Source organism: Motacilla alba, chromosome 2, assembly GCF_015832195.1.
Source record: "Motacilla alba alba isolate MOTALB_02 chromosome 2, Motacilla_alba_V1.0_pri, whole genome shotgun sequence".
NCBI classification, from domain to species: Eukaryota; Metazoa; Chordata; class Aves; order Passeriformes; family Motacillidae; genus Motacilla; species Motacilla alba.
In genome coordinates this window covers 64,375,970-64,392,174 of record NC_052017.1, presented here as the reverse complement: position 1 = coordinate 64,392,174, position 16,205 = coordinate 64,375,970, and the positions used below count along the sequence as shown (strand labels likewise).

At 39.1% G+C, this 16,205-nt stretch overlaps 1 protein-coding gene across 6 annotated transcripts in view; it reads left to right on the top strand.

Moving 5' to 3' along the window:
- Positions 1-4,075: 4,075 nt before the first annotated feature.
- The window catches only part of PHACTR1 (phosphatase and actin regulator 1), a 303,315-nt gene continuing 291,185 nt past the window's right edge, over positions 4,076-16,205 (top strand). The window contains exons 1-2 of one of the 6 annotated variants that reach the window (XM_038128281.1): positions 4,076-4,423; positions 6,546-6,657. In XM_038128281.1, coding sequence (XP_037984209.1) covers positions 6,597-6,657 — 61 coding nt within the window. In that variant the 5' untranslated portion in view covers positions 4,076-4,423; positions 6,546-6,596. The other 5 variants (XM_038128279.1, XM_038128287.1, XM_038128280.1 and 2 more) reach the window with 5 other exon arrangements.

Here is a 16,205-nt window from a genome sequence, read left to right as displayed (position 1 = left end):
ATGGATGATTTTGTTGTCTTTGTTTCCAGCAGCCAATTTAGATCCTTTTAAAGTTCCTTCACCAGAACTCCTTGGAAAGTGAGCAGGAAGTCAAAAGCAATGCCTCCACCTTCTTAACTGCTGAATGCTGGTGGGGCAGTGAAGCCAGGCTTATCCAAATCATCTATTTTACTAGTTTCCTCCACTTTCCTTGCTACAGATAGCTCTTTGTTTCTCTACTTCCACTAAGTTGCCCATGGGAGAGAACTAGAGAAAGTTCCTTTTCTTCCATTCCTATGTAGTTTGTTATAGGAAAAAAAAATGCAGTCATGTAATTGAGGAAAATGATTAAGGTCTATTAAAGCAGAAGAATTTCTGCCTGTATAAGGACTAGAGGATTAGGCTTTAACGTACATGCTCTCCCGATTTCTCTCTTCTCTGTTTATCATATAATTATGACTTCAACTTCTCCTCCCTCAAATGAAGGCGTATCAAACTGCCATGCATTGTCTTAGAATAGGCTTTTACTATGCAGGACAGCTAACCTTTGTTCTCAATGACAGCACTTTAAAGATTTTCTCAACTTGCAACTACTTGAACTTCTTGTTCATGACGTGTGTTGCTGGAGCTGTCTCCTTTCAAGCTCATCTCTTCTGCACTGGAATCCATGCAGTTCTTGCTTTGGACCTAAATAACACGAATGTGACCCTGATGCAATGAAAGCACTGCCCAAACTTTCCACTGATCTCAAGAGCCAGAGCTACCTTTACATTCTCTTTAATGTTTCTGGTTATTGATCGCTTTTATGGCAGAAGCATTAAAAGTAAATACTGCGGCACTGGAAGCACCTTTTTCTGGACATCTCTCTTTAAACTCCTATGTGGTTTCAGCCTAAGGATCCCAAAATGGAGTTGTACAAAATTTGTAGAAACTTCTGAAAGCATCAATGTTAGTCTCTATCTCTGTAAAGAATCTGCAAACCTCATTTGAATATTTTTGTCTTTTGCTGTTTGTTATGTGCATCATAATATCTGTCTTGCATTACAAATAAGAAATAGAGAACACATTTGTGTCCTAATTTTGCTAGCAACCCTCTCTTTTTAACATATCTAAGCACAAGACTAATCATTATAATTAAAAAAAAGCCAATTCTTCACAGCTTAGGGGCTTAAACTTTTATATTCTTCCTTTATTCTGAATGTATCCCTCAGGAAACAACTCTCTGTAATAATCACCTTGCCTACACTTCTTCAGTCACACATTACATTCTCTCTCCCACTTTCTTTCAGGTTAATATTAGTGTTTGTCAGCAGCAGACTCCTTTTTCAAGGCTCTGAGTCATTACAGTAACAGTTATGTTCTCAATAGAGAGTTCAGGGTAGGAAAAAACCTCAGCCCAATGCCTACATGTATCTGACTGTTAGGGAACCAGAAGGCTACTCACTCCTTTCTCACTCCTTTTAAATGCCAAGTGTTCAATTACGTTCCTCTTGAGATTGGGGGGGGGGGGGGGGGGGGGTTGTTGGCTTTCTTTTTTTAATTTGAGAAAAAGTCAAATGTGATGTAGTAGGTTACTAAAGCTCACGATGAGGAATTTTGGCTTCAGATTTTTCCTAAGTGTGATAGGTTTTTTCCAAGTATTTCTTTAGCACAGCTTGATTGGTTGGTATTATGGTCTAGCTCACACGGCATTCAGTCTTTGTCTAGTCATATATAGATACCTGTGTATGTTACAAAATCACTTCACCCATTATCCTAAACAGGGATATGTGCTGGTAAGAGGTCCAGTCAATAGAAGAAGTTTTGCAAGTTTGGCTTCAGGCCTTGACAGAGCACAGGAAAAACAGAGAGCTAGAGAGTGCCGTTTCTGGTTCTGGCTACTGCTCCCCTTCCCTGTCCTGTCCCCAGACATGCTCTGCTGTTCTTTGGAAACCAAGTCAGAGTACACACCTCAGTGGACTGTGCTTTAGCACAAGAGTTGTGCAGAACTTTCCCACTGAGCCTCAGGGTTATGTGAAGCGTGATCTGGGGATCATGCTTAAAACAGATCTGTTTAACCTGCACATTTCTCTAGACATGTAAGCTTTTCAACTGAATGGGATGTACTCTATTTCTGTTTCTGAGGGCTGAGGTCTTCCTGGACTGTGGGTCAAATCTGAGCCCACACTACCATCCTAGAGATTTTCTAATCAAGCAGGCAAGGATTTCCCTCATGATGATGAATGCTACAGAAGCATATAAACACATAGGCACTGTTACCTTTCTTGTTGCTAAGTGCTCCCTAGTCAGAAAGAGCTCTTAGCAGTAGTCAGAAATGCTGCACTATAATTTAAAATAAACTGTAAATCCCTGAGATGGATGAAAGTATCAAGATGGATGATCTTGTAATGGTCAGTAGTAGAGAGGCTGCTGGTGATTTCAGTGACTTCGCTTGCCAGTCATGATTGAAGATGAGCGTGGATATTGAAAGGGACACAGCAAAGAGGATCAAGACGATACATCAAAGGCTAAAGGATAGGTGCTATTAAACATTCTCCAGCCTGCAAGCTTGTAGTTTTTTTCAGCTTCCTTCTGACTGAGAGATTGTGTCCTGAGGAAAAACCAAAAGTATTCCATATTGCTTGCAAACAGGCATAATGCTTAGAGTGAGTGATGTTCCTGTCTTCCGTTTTCCTTCTGAATCTCTGTGCTGCAAGGCTTTCTTATTTTTCCTGGTTTTATGTTAAAGAGAGCCAGCTGGGCTAAACAGGCAACTGGCCCCTGTTCCATAAGATAATGGATCCAACTATTATCAGAGGCCAGCTTGGAGGGACAGCTGTACAGCTATATAACTACATAGCTATACAGCTACTGTTCAATATTCACCATGGCAAATACAAACCCTCCAAAATGCAAAGATGGAGGTGCTAGCAACTCTACAAAATGCAAAGAAAGCAGCTTGCAGTGTTCTTGTGGATTGCTTTTGCTTTAATTTGTCTTTAGGAATGAAAATGTTTGTCACATCTCTGAAAACAAGAACACAGTTTGGTAAACCACATCTACTACTAAGGTGGCACAGGGAGACACCTACTCAATCAAACTATATTTAGTGGAGTGCCAGTGTAGGAACAGCCATACCAGACTCTACTTGGAGTTCATGTAGCTTCTCCTTATCTTTGATGCTGTCTGGGTGCCCTGGAAAAGAATATGAGAAGTCTTAGGAATGGGAAGTCGTGTAGTAATCTCTTCATGGGGATTCTTACTTTCTAACTTGCTCCAAAAAAATCCCTGTACTCTGAGGGTTTATTCATCTTCTTGGGTTTCTTCTTAAAAACAAACAAAAAATCCTATGCTACTTGACATAGAGTTTTCTGATACTGAATAGCCCCAGTTTTTGAGCACCAGTAATGTTTGGTGGCAACAGAGTTTAGAAGGCATTTATATCTGACCTTTTGAGCAAAATATCTGCAAAAATGGGAAGAGTAGGTCTGACTGCTTATTGACACTTCTCTTGACCAGCACTCCTGAGTTTAAATTTATCAGATCATTTTATCACTGCCTTCTTCAATTTCTTACTCACTTCCAAAAAGGCTTTGAGGAACTTCTCAAAGACCTGCTGGAAAAAGCAGGGTCATGATCCTCTTGTGAGGGTTGCCCATGCCACTTAATAGCATGGCCCTTCTTAGTCCCTAGTGCCTGGATCAGAATTCCAAACTATATGCAGCTTCAATAATACTAAACTAGATCAGCTGTAAGCCACAAAGAGATAACTGCTATATTTCAGTTTATTAGCTAGTCAAGCTCACTTTTAAACTTTTAAAAGGCAAATTATAATTGAAAATATCTCAGTAGAAACATAGTCTGCTTTCACGGTCTATGGACATGCATGTTTAAGCTATCATGCCATGACACTGTGCTCTTTGATTTATATTTTTACTGCTGCTTTGACTGAGTAGTTTGTTGCAATATACTGCTAAATGAAGGAAAAATCAAAAACTGCATCAGACAACCACTCTGTATTTCATTCTAGAAAATAGCTGGCAATTATAATTACTCACCATGTTTCTGGCTCAGAATAAAAGTGGCATTGCACAAAAAAACCACAGTGAACATTCATCGTGATTAGAAAATGCTCCATACCTTGGAGTGCAGTGGAGACATAAGAATAATTTTAAATGCAAATTAAATTGTGGGGGTAGCAAAGAGAACAGATAAAAGACAGTAAAACAAAGCCTTTCACTTTCCTCAAATTAGCAGGCTAATGTAGTATAAAAAAAAGCAGTTCTACTCAGATCTGTGCTAAGAGCTTTCATTTCATCATAATCTAAAACAGCAGATCCGTCACCTTTCTCTATTCAGTACTCTTGATTTCGAGGTTGAAGTGAAAATTAGAAGCTGTTCTTTCTGGCTCACAGACTGGGTTGCATTTGCTTAGTCTTATTCCATGACAGTAGGATGGAAAGAGGTCAGTAACACTGGTAAGTACTTCTGCATCTGATTTTATTTATTTATTTTTTAAATCTTTCAGTGCTTTGGCTTTTTGTCAATGTGCATTTCCTAAAAAAAAAAAAAAAAAAAAAAAAGCTGTGCATTTTGTAAAAGGCTGTATCTTAAGCAGAAATGCAGCGATTCCTTGAGAATGCTTATATCAGATGTTAGAGCTCTTTCAAGAATGAATGAATTACTTGCAGTAGGAATTCTGTAATAGGAAAGGTTTCTCAATATTCTATATATTTCATAGCATCACTGGAACATTTTGTGTGTTGCTTTTTCTGTCTGCCTTGCCCAACAAGCAGTACCAGATAAGAAATGAATCTCTTCTCAAGATGTTATTTGCATTATATTCATAGCAAAACAATTTCATTACCCTTATGGTAAATGATGGAGTAAGCAGGTATTTTACTTAGTGAAAACAAACTATTGGACAAAACACAATGTTATGTTTAAATTTAACAATTGTGAAACATAAAAAATATGTCAGAATATGAGATGCAACAAGGAAGATCGACATGTAAAACAAATTCTTAAGGAAACTTGATACAGATTTTTTTTTCCTTGGGAAAGTTTTTATCAAATCAAAACCAGGGGCTTAATTTTTTAGTACGAAGGGTGAGGGGGAGTGGGGGAGATGAACGTAGTGTCACCTCCTGTTGCTAAGTAACAACATCTCCTGGCCATTTTTATCTGATAAAGGAAGTCCAGTTGACGTTATGCATTATTCATCAGAGTTCCAATCAAACAATCAAAATTGTTTGCTTACACTGGGGATATTTAGAAAGATCAAAGAAATCCTCCTTGAAACTACTGGAGCTTACACCACTGCCAGACAGCCCTTGATACTCTGCAGTAAGTATCATTTCTGGTTTGGGAGTGCTACAGTAAAGTGAATTGCTGTGGAACGTAAAAGTTTTCTCATCAGGACAGACTTCTGAATTTTAAAAGGACTGTGTGTTGATTGATGAGAACCGAATCAAGGGGAAAAGGTAAAGCTTTGGAAACCTAGTTTCCTGACTTTTCACAGCAAAATTGAAGGAATTACTTGAAGCAAGAATCAGACTCCCTGCCTCAAACCTTTTTGTTAGGTTTGCACGGAAAAGGACTAGAGGTATTTTTGTCCATCTGTCTTAAAATACATGTTGTTCAGAGTTGTTTGCATGCTTATGATTACATGCTGTGGTGCACTGTGATGTGGGTGAGAGAACAGGGTTGTGTGTTTTCTGCAAATCTTGGTTTTTTTATGTGAGTTTTTAAGAGTATAATAAAATGCAGAAGGTAGTAATGAAGCTGGAGAAGGGTCACAATATCTTTCCAGGAACTCTGCCGGGCACAGGAAAACATAATTCAGTGTACATCTTGGAGATTTGCAATCCAGGATCTCGGCAGATCTATGATTCAAAAGGATGCCAAAAATATGAACCTTAGCTACAAAACAGTGCTAGGAGTAGCCTACCATTTCTTAATGATGGCTCTTACCACATATTTTAAAACTGATGGTGGAATGTTCTGTTGCTACTTCTGGTCAGCAAGAGGAGAGAGGAAAGGCAAGGTTGGCTTCTGGTCCATTTAGGTGGAGTGAAATATCCAGAATATTGTGTGGAGTGAAATATCCAGAATATTGTGTGTTCCTTTCTAGTGCAACGTTTTGGCATAAGTGGCAAGAATGCAATCTTTAATGTTGTCTGTTATAGTAGTGCCTACTCAGAGGCACTGGCTGTGAATCTGGCTAAAGGAGGTCCCTGTCCTGAGGTTTTCTGATTTTATTTTGAAGGGCAAATGTAACAGGCAGATGAATCCAAGTATATGTCTTAAGAAATGGAGACTGTGACTAGAATACAGGTGATTGTACTAGGAAGATGCAAGGAATCTTGCTAATACTGCGTAGCACTTTTCTTTTTTGTCTTTAGACAAAGTTTTGAACCAAACATTCTAAAATAGAAAAGGATGCTTATGAAGTTCTATGAATAGTGACTTGAAAATACTTTGACCCTAATATGCCAGATGAAGTACTTTAGTGGCTGCCTACACAGTACTTTCCACAAAGAAACCCAACAGCTTTTTTTCTCTGACATCTCTGTAATCTTTTCTAGGAATCTGACTGAGCGATCATACCGGAGTATTGTACACAAAGCACCTTCAAAATGGACTACTTTTTGGATGTCGAGTCTGCTCACAGACTGTTTTACAGTCAAGGAGCCCAAGGTAAGAAACTCTGGCACTGACTCAGAAAATTACTAGTTTAACTGTACAGTTAAAATGTATATGGCCAGATAGGGACAGTGACCAACATACTTAACTGTTGAGAGGGCACTGGGCCTTCAAAATGCATGGGCTTTAAAAGGGACTACCAGAAGAGTAATGGTGGGGTTGATCTGCCCCCTCAGAGGATAAGGAGGAGCTATGAGAGATGTTGCATGTGCTGCGGGAGCAAAAAGAGCTGCCAAGACACAGATTCTGGTGTTGCAGAACCTTAATGGACATGACAGAGGAGACAGCAATGGCCTGCAGCTTGCTGAGTAAGCCTCTGGTGTCCTTTCCCTTCCTCCCTTTTCTTCTCAGCGCTGACAGGATCGTAAGGTGATGTTATTCAGGAAAAACTGGTTTGGGAAAGCCCTGAGGCAGTCCCCCACACGGTTTGCAAACAGCAGCTCTCACAGGTCTTCATTGTCCCCTGTGAAATGCTGGCCCCCACAGGGCAGCAGCAGGGTGAGAGGGGAAGGGTAACCAAGATCTATTGCTTTAATGTAGTTGAGACTTGTTCATGAAATAGATGATATTTTTGGTAAAGTCAGTTCACATTTTTCTCACCAGTTCTATATTTGGAGACAACTTGCAATTTCAGAGAGAAGGGTTTTTTTTCTTTACACTTTAAACACCATATTAAATTCAATAAAATTATAAGAGCCAAGTAGCTCTATCAACCATTTTTGTTTCTACATACTGCCTGGTTTTTTTTGAAAATGGGATCCATTTTTCTTCCACTATTAATTTCACTGGTTGCTAATCAAATGCAAAGTCTGGACAACAGAATTTGGACTTCCCTCTGGAGGTTATTCTCCCAGAGCAAGATGTAATCCACCCATGGGATGCCACTGTCCCAGGATAATGGGGAGCAGTACCACCTCTGACCTCTGGCTCAGCTGAGGTGCTGCTGCCTAACACATGCTGTGTTGCTTAGCTGCTGTCTCAGTTGTTGTGATACATTTTCACCTGTACCAGTTGCAGAAAGCCTTTCTTGTCACAACACAGCTTCCTGCATTGAGCAAGAGAAGCAAATACTAAGCACCACAAAATCGGGAAAAAACCACTGAGGGCAATGATGGATTTTGATGGGGTTTTTTTTTTCTCCATCTCTAAAATACAACAAACACCTAGGTGTTGCTACAGAAGTAATTTTGAAATATGTTCTTCAACCCTCTTTGAGCAGAGAGGTTGGACTAGATGACCTCCTGTAATCCCTTCCAACCATAACAATTTTGTGATATCTCTATGGGAACAAACCATTTCTATTCCATCGAAACTAAAATTCAGGAATATACATCTCGCTGCTTTACAAACTATAGCAAATTATCAACAGCATCCCAATGCCCTATGCACTGCAACATACAGAGGCAACTGTGGAAGAAAGAATATGAGATCATGCAATGACAGTCTATTAGAGTCATGCGCACAGGGTGACTCGTAATGGTTGTGCAGGTGACCTTCACCGTAACTATATCCAAGCAAGCAAGATTGAAAAAAACATTATTATCTTACCCGTACTTGGAGAAATTATATTGTTAGCACATATAGAAATGCTTGTACTGATCAGTTATTAAATTCAAAACAAGGAAAAAAAAATCATTATGCAGAACTGTATTCCTTGATACAAATGTCATCAGCAGGGGACTGACCTCTAGATCTGTCATGTGGACTTCTATCCCTTGGCCAAAACAAATAGGAGCTAGCACTCCTATTGGAGTGCTCCTAGACTTGGAGATTTTTTGTTCCCCTGCTTGGGAATGTTTTATGAAAGTTACCAATTATATGCTTCCCCTGTGCACCAGTGTCCCACACCCTAACTACCTCCACAACTAGAAACATTGACAGAAAAGCCATGCTGCACTTAGGTGAAAAGTGGAAAGGGACAGAGCCTTTTTCATTGCTCTTTTTACCGCATTTCTCACAGCTCCTGCCCTTTGCATCTCTTACCTCTACATGCTTGAGGTGAGGCCTCTTCCCCAAACTCTAGTAACCTCCCCTCTCTTCCTATTTCTGTGCTTGAGGTCAGCTGCTCTCCAACAAGCGGAGTGCCAGCAGGGAAATTGCTCTGAGGACAGAAGAGACAATGCTTCTGCTTTACATTCTCAAATGCTGCAACACAGCAGCCCCCTGGCAACAGGAGAGGTACTTGAGGGAAAGAACAGATGAACAATTGCACTGGCAATAGGATGTGAGACAAAATGTGGCCTGTGCAGAGAAAAGTTTCAGGAGGCTTTCACTGAGCCTCTCTGAGGTGCCACAAACGGCTTCAGCAGGCCGAACAATAAGTCTCTGGAAGAATTATGATCATCAAGCTTTTCTGCAGTAAATTTCTTTATGACTCTACCTTTAGCCCCAAACTTCTAAATGTCCCCTTCCTCTCAGTGCTTTACCCCCAGTACAGAACCAGGAATTCAAACCTATTGAGTGTGCATTCATGCTGCCTATACAGCTCTGCTAACTCCTGTTGCCCTTATATCTTATGCCAAATTTTAAGGCTGTCTTGCAAAAAACAAGCACTTTTATATGAGATAATGCACGATATCTCCAAACATGGGCAAAATCATAATATTTCTTTCCTTCTCCACCTTTTGAGAAATAGGTTAACTGCATTAGCTTTTACTTTCCAAAACTGCCCCCAAAGCACACTGAATGTGAGGCACTCATCTGCAATAAATAGCATAGCTCAAGTAGCTAGTATGGAACTGAATAAAAGGCCTGCAAGAAAGCATTGCCAACAGATCTGCCTAATGGGATTGCAAGTAACTATTTGATGTTGATATAATAGCATGACGCTATTAGCAAATCACACTATCAAACAGCATGTGTATATGCATTAAAACTGCAATAAGAACCGAGTGAAAGAAGACTACAGTATTCTGCCATTTAATTAGAAGCAACATCAGAAAACAGTATATGTATTATTAGTAATGTAGTTACATTGTTAGTTATTGCATTACAAAGTGCTCTGTTTACAAAATGTAGAATGGGGGTTTTTGACCTACTCAACTTTTTTTGTGAGATTTGAAGATCTCTGCTCTTTAGTACTACAGATCAAGAAGAAAATCTTTCCAGTTAATTTCCATTAATGACATGACAATGTTACAAATGGCAGCTGTAAAGCACTCATTCTCATTTCTAGTCATTCCTTGTGGGTGGAAGAGAAGGGAAGGTATAGGACTGCAAAATGTTGGGAAGTAATTCAATGAGCTATGATGTCATTGACAACTGATGACATCAAATTCTGCTTGGCCTGGGGTCTTGTGTAGTTGAATATGTGATACTCTGACCTCAACAAATAGACTGAGACAGGGTTTTATCCTCCAGAAACTAACCCACCGGTTCTCTACGCCTTGCTGCCTGCACTAACACCCACACCTTGTCCCTGCTCCTGCAGAAAGATGCAAACTGCTTTTGCTGTTTTAGAGTAGGAGGAGAGAGGTGTTACTTTACAAGCTGTCACCTCTCCCATCCTCTCCTCTGCAGGAGCAGCCATCACCTCACTTCCATGGGCTGAGCACAGAGCAGATAAATGCTTGCCCGTTCAGGCTGTATCTGCTGTTCAAACAGCTGTTCCCTGTTTCCTTCAAGGAAAGTGAAGCAGGAGGGATGGAAAAGTCACAAAAGCTGGATCTGCCAGTAGGCTTAGCTAGATTTAGAACACTTGGTAAATGAAGCCAGCTGGCTGTAGTCTTCAAACACAAGCCAGAAATATCCTAAGCTCTGCAGCCTGACTGTCTCTTCTGTACTGTATGTTGGAATCTAGGAGCTGGTGGGATGTCCTTACCAAGTGCGTAATGCCTGGTGACGCATCTGCAAATCAGAAACAGGAAAGGAAGGACCATTATCCCTTAGATCCAGCCTCTTGCCCTTGGAAAGCCTGAATCTGAAATCTAAACATGAAGCTGGACTTTCATTTTCAAAAAAGCCTTCTCCTTCTGAAGTATGTGGAGGATACTGGTTATTCTTGGCTGCAAATTTATCCTAAATACAAATCTATCATGGCTTTCAGCTGCAGGGCTGAAAGTATGTAATGTGGCCTGGAATAGGATTTAGTTCACTTATCCCTTAGGTGACTTCAGTGAAGATTTTTCCAACAAAGAGTTCTAACTAGCTTAGCATCTATCAGAAAAAATGTCATTTTAAAAGCAGAGTTCACCGAATCTTAGATATCTTCCTTGGGTCAATGTAAGTCTTGCCTCTATACTGATTATGAAAGCCTAGACAGTGAACTTGAGTGAAAGATGCCTGTGCTAACGGCATTTGTTTGCATAGAGGAATGGCAAGATAGGATCTAATTCAGAAAGGGGAGTAGCTTCCCAAAAATGGGTAAAGCTGTAATCCAAACCTGTAAATGTGAAGATTTCATCTTGGCTGTAGCCTGCTTTGGAGAGACATCATTGATCTTGAAGTTCTATATAAAAATTATGCTTTTGGGCATGCAAAGAAAGACTTCACATTTGACAGAGCTGAGCAGGCAGGCACTGAGGAGCAGCAGAAGTGAGCAGCTCTGTAAAGGAAAATAAAGCCAGAGTCACCAATACAGGCAGAGGCAGCAGCCTCACCTATGAGAGGTAAAGCATGGCAGCACATGAGCCAAGCAGGTCTGGTGATGGTCACCAGGTTTAGTCAGGAGTCCAGACCATCAGACAAGTCCATGGATGATGAGGCAGGCATGAGACTAAGCAGGACATGAAGTCAGCAGTCTGTATGTGGATCAGTGAGGAATGTAGCCAGCCACAGGCATAGCTGAAGCCTTGCTCAGCAAACAGGCAGTGGCCACAGTGTAACTCCACAATCAGGGAGAAAGCAGATGCTTCTTTCTTCAAAGCTGGTCTGGACCTCTTAAACCACTCTCTCCAACAGCTGTACCATGTCAAAGAGCCTGCCTTGAGCACAGCCAACTAAACACTCTGCAGAGAGTGCATACAGAGATGTTGGTACCTGACTTTCACCTAGGCTCCATCAGGATTAAGAACTGAGGAACCCCTCCCTCCCATTGTATACAAGGGGGTTGAGCACCTGGATGAACTCTAAGAGAGAATAATAATTCCTGCCCAGTACATTGCAAGTGAAGGCTTTAGGTACTGCCGTAAAAGGGGATTTGCCCATCACACACAGCACATAGCACTTTTCTGCAGGCATGATCTGACGGAATGGGGCCCAAGACTCACCCTCTCTTGGTGCCTCCAGCAACAGCACACCAGTCTGATAGCATGGGCTGCACAGTGCTGTGTCAGGATGCCACTCTGGGCTGCAGGCGTCCACCTTTGCACCACAGTGCGACTCCCAGGTCCCTGCTGGGAGTTCAAGTTCAACTCTCACATGACTTCTGACTCAATAAAATCTTTGCTAATTTCCTGGAGAGCTGTGCATCCACTTATATCCTATATCCTTATATCCTTTTGCACCAGCAGGGCACACCAGCTTGAAATTAACTGTGTTAATCATTTTGAAGATTCTGCTATATTGCTTGAAGTTGCTTGCTAGGCTATTTGGTAAGATACACTGCACCTATTTAAATAACTGAACAAAACCCTATTGCAGGTCTATCTAAAGCTATCCATTGTACCTATAAAGAAGTTACAGACAGGCATACCTTACATTAGGTATGCTTTTATTGGTTGCAACATTCATGTAATTTACTTGATTAATTTACATTCATCAGGAGCATGAATGAATAAAAAACTGAAAGTAAAAAAAAAAATACGGAAATAAAAATATAGCGCTTACCACCAGGGGTAACAAGTTTGTATAGACACATAGGCCATGATTGCTCAAAGATTTCAGGAAATCATTCTTCTTGATGGGGTTTAATAAAGATTTCAGGAAAGATTTCAGGAAATCATTCTTCTTGATGGGGTTTAATAAAGTACTCTCAGGTATAGTTTTAATTCCACATTTTTCTGTTACTCTATGTTTCCACAATATTTATTTCACTGTGCTTCATTTTTTGCTCATTTATTTTAATTCAGTCAGTGCTGATTCATTCTAGATGTTTGATTTAATCACTGCTGACTCTTCATTGCTACTTTCCTTCTGCTTTTGCATATTAAATTTGGTCCAGTGTTTTATAAAAACATATTGCTGCAGAATCCTCAGATCCTAATCCAGAATTATTCCACTCTGGATGTCCCTCCATCCACCAAAATGTTATGATTAATCCATCCAATATGTTAACATATTTTCAAAGTTACGATAGCTTCCAGGTCTATTTTATTTATGTGATATCACTAGTTCTTAGACTGACATCAATATCAGAAGAATTAGTAACATCAAATGTGCATCCTTAACAAAATGCCCCTACCTTTAAATAACATTAAGAAACTGATCAACATCAACCTTTTCCTCATCTTTTTTAGAATTCTTTTCCTACTTCCTATTCTGGCATATCCCCATTATTGAGAATTTCAGAAAAACCTATGCCTTTAGACACAGAGAAACAAGCAAGTTTCACCCAAAATGTACAAAAAATGCTAGTTAGGTGTATTGTGCATATTTTTTACTCAAATTTCACAAATCAGCAGAACGTACGTGTGCATAAACGTGGATATCCCTTTGCATGAGTATTGTTGGCTGCAACCCTTGGGCCTGTGGTTGAATATGATGTATCCATGTACTTTGTTTCAGATTCCTGATGTCCATCAAGACAGATTTCAACAGCTTTGCTTTAGAGACATGGAGAAATCTATATGCATGTGCTTCTGTGTTTATGTGGGAGACATAAGCCTATAAATCTTTCTTTGTAAATGACAAACTATGTCCTCTCCACATGTTCCACTCTCTGCCTCTCCTGCAACTCATACTCCGTTTCCCAAATCTAATCCTCCAAATGTTGTCCTTTCACCTTGTTTTAAATGCAACTGATAAAGTGAAGTGGCATTAAACCAGACCAGATTTTTTTTCCTGGTAAACATTCAATTGAACCCTCTGCTTAGTTTGTCTTTAAGGAAGAATATTCACAGCCTAATAATGTTTCTTTAGCACAAAAGGAGTATCATGTGCTAGATGAATCAAAATGTACCCGAACTCATATTTTTAAAGCTTCCATTTAGCCAAAAATATATTTCTGCATGCATTATCCTCATGCAGATATTTTATGCCATGGTGAGCCCTCTCCACAGAAGCATGAAGGAGAACTGAGTAAGATCCCATATGTTTCTCTAGCGGAAAAAAGTAGCAAGGAAGAAAAATCCTATTCAATCAGCAATACTAGGGCTGCAATTAAAATATTTTTATAGGGATTTTACAAAGTCGTTAAAAATTTGCCCTGAGAAACAAGGTTTTCCTCAGGAAAGCCTTTAAGATTTCTGATGTAAACCAGCATCCCCCTTGTGGCTATTTCAGTGTTATTTGAAGCTGCTTGTGATTCTATGCATCAGGAATACAGCCTTTCTACATCTAGAGATCTGCAAGAAACATTTTAGCACTTCACTTGTACTAAGATAAAAATCATCATATTTCAAAGATTTGCTATTTTGAGGTCAAAATGTACTCTGCAAATTAGGGTTTCTAGGTGAAGACCCTATTGAGTCAAAAATGACCAAGGTACTTGTGTCACCAATGAGCTATTTTAATAAAGGCTGATTGGTAAAAGTGGATGGAAAAATCTAAATGAATATCACATGTTTTCTCCAATTAATTTTTAGGAAGATGCCATTTCACCTCTGAAATTTTTCTAATCAATTTTTTTTTTCTAAATAACACAACTCTTTAAAAAAATCAATACTATAACTCTTCAAAACATAAAGGTAGTTCTTGGCAAACAAAAAGTTACTACTAACATTTTTATTAAAATATGTTGGAAAGTGTCTTAATGGAAAAAATAGAAGGCATCAAAAATTCTTTGCAAACCACCCTTCATGTTTTCAGTAATTTTAAGCAGTATTCAAAAATTGGGACCAGCTACAGATCTAACTAAACATATTGAAATTATATGTTAAAAATGCCTCTGAACTTGTAACATAAAAATTTACATATTTTACTTTCCCTTCTCTAAAGACATACTTGTGTTGCACTTCAGTAATATATGACATTTTAAGACAAGTGGGAGATTAGATATAATAAATTCTAACATGTCACATGATGTGCATTACAGCATTTATAGTTTTAAGGTATTTTTCTCTTCATAAGCAACTTTTTCCCCTTCTAACAAATACCAGACGAGACATTGCCAAAATGTGCCAACTGGAGTGTAAGCCTATGAGGAACAATGAAAATAGAATGAAATAATTTAACAAAATTACTTATTTCCCTTCCACATGCGGTTACAGTAGCTCCTTAAATTGAGCTTTTCAACACTGGTCTCAAATCCACTTGCAGAGTAAGCGGGTCCCTTAATGTGCATTGTAATGGCATTCCATTGCTCCAAGACCTTCAAGAGGATACTTCCTAATTTTCCTGAAAAACAATCTCCTAAAAGTGTGTCCCAGAGCCTGAGCTGGGTTGTAGAGAGCAGCTGAAGCTAGAGATACTGGTGGGTTATCTATGATGGACCCAAGAGTCACAAAGGACATACATTGACAGCTTTACTAAAAAAATGTATGGCAAGTCATTCTTGAAATAAAGACTGCTGTGGTTTAGGAAAAGAGTGTGTATAGTTATATTCATGGCAGGCATAAACATTCAGTGTCATTCAGATACCAGAATGTGATCAGCTATACTTTTCAGTTCTGGAATTGATCTTAGGTTTTTATTGCAAAATGTTTTAATACTTATTAGCCTGCTCTGAAATGTTTTCAATGTTTACTTAAAATTTCCAGTCATTCTTGAAAACTCCTTTTGGTAATGTACACAAAGGGTAGATAATGACGGTTGTCAAAGTAATACATAATGATTACTCCAAGAAACATTTTCTTCCATCCACCTACCTGCAGTCAAAATGAATACAAGCCAGATCCCAATATTTTGACCCAAAAGGTAAAAATTATTTATAAGCAATTATATAGAAAAGCTTACTCTTATTCTCTTTTTACTACAAATGTATCTGTAGTTTGGTATTGGGATATTTTTTTCAGATATATTTCTGTGCTGTGATCCAGCTAGCCCTGAAATGCATGGGTGCCCTTTTCCTGACTTAACTACAGCTAGATCATGCCAGTTTTAAAAGACAAATCTTTCACATGGTTGTTTTATGAGATGACTTTTACAATGCTAACTTCCTGTATTGAGAAATCTTCCTTAAGTGTAAATTTGAAGATGCAGTACACAAAATTTTCCATAGCAGAAATTTTCCATTCTCTTTCATCTTCATTAATGTACTTCCCTATTACAAGGGAGGAATAGTTTACAGCCTACTTGCAGTGTTTACTTTACCTTAATCTAAATAGTTGACCCCATTAAATCAATTTCAACTCCTGCCCTTTGCTTTTACTTCAAATTCAAATGCTAGGTTAGAAATGAGCAAAAACTTGAAAGAAATGTATTTAAAATATATAGAAAATAAGTAAGTTAGACCAAAAATAACCTCTACCTCCAGCAGCACAGATTTACTTGTTTAGTAAACTACA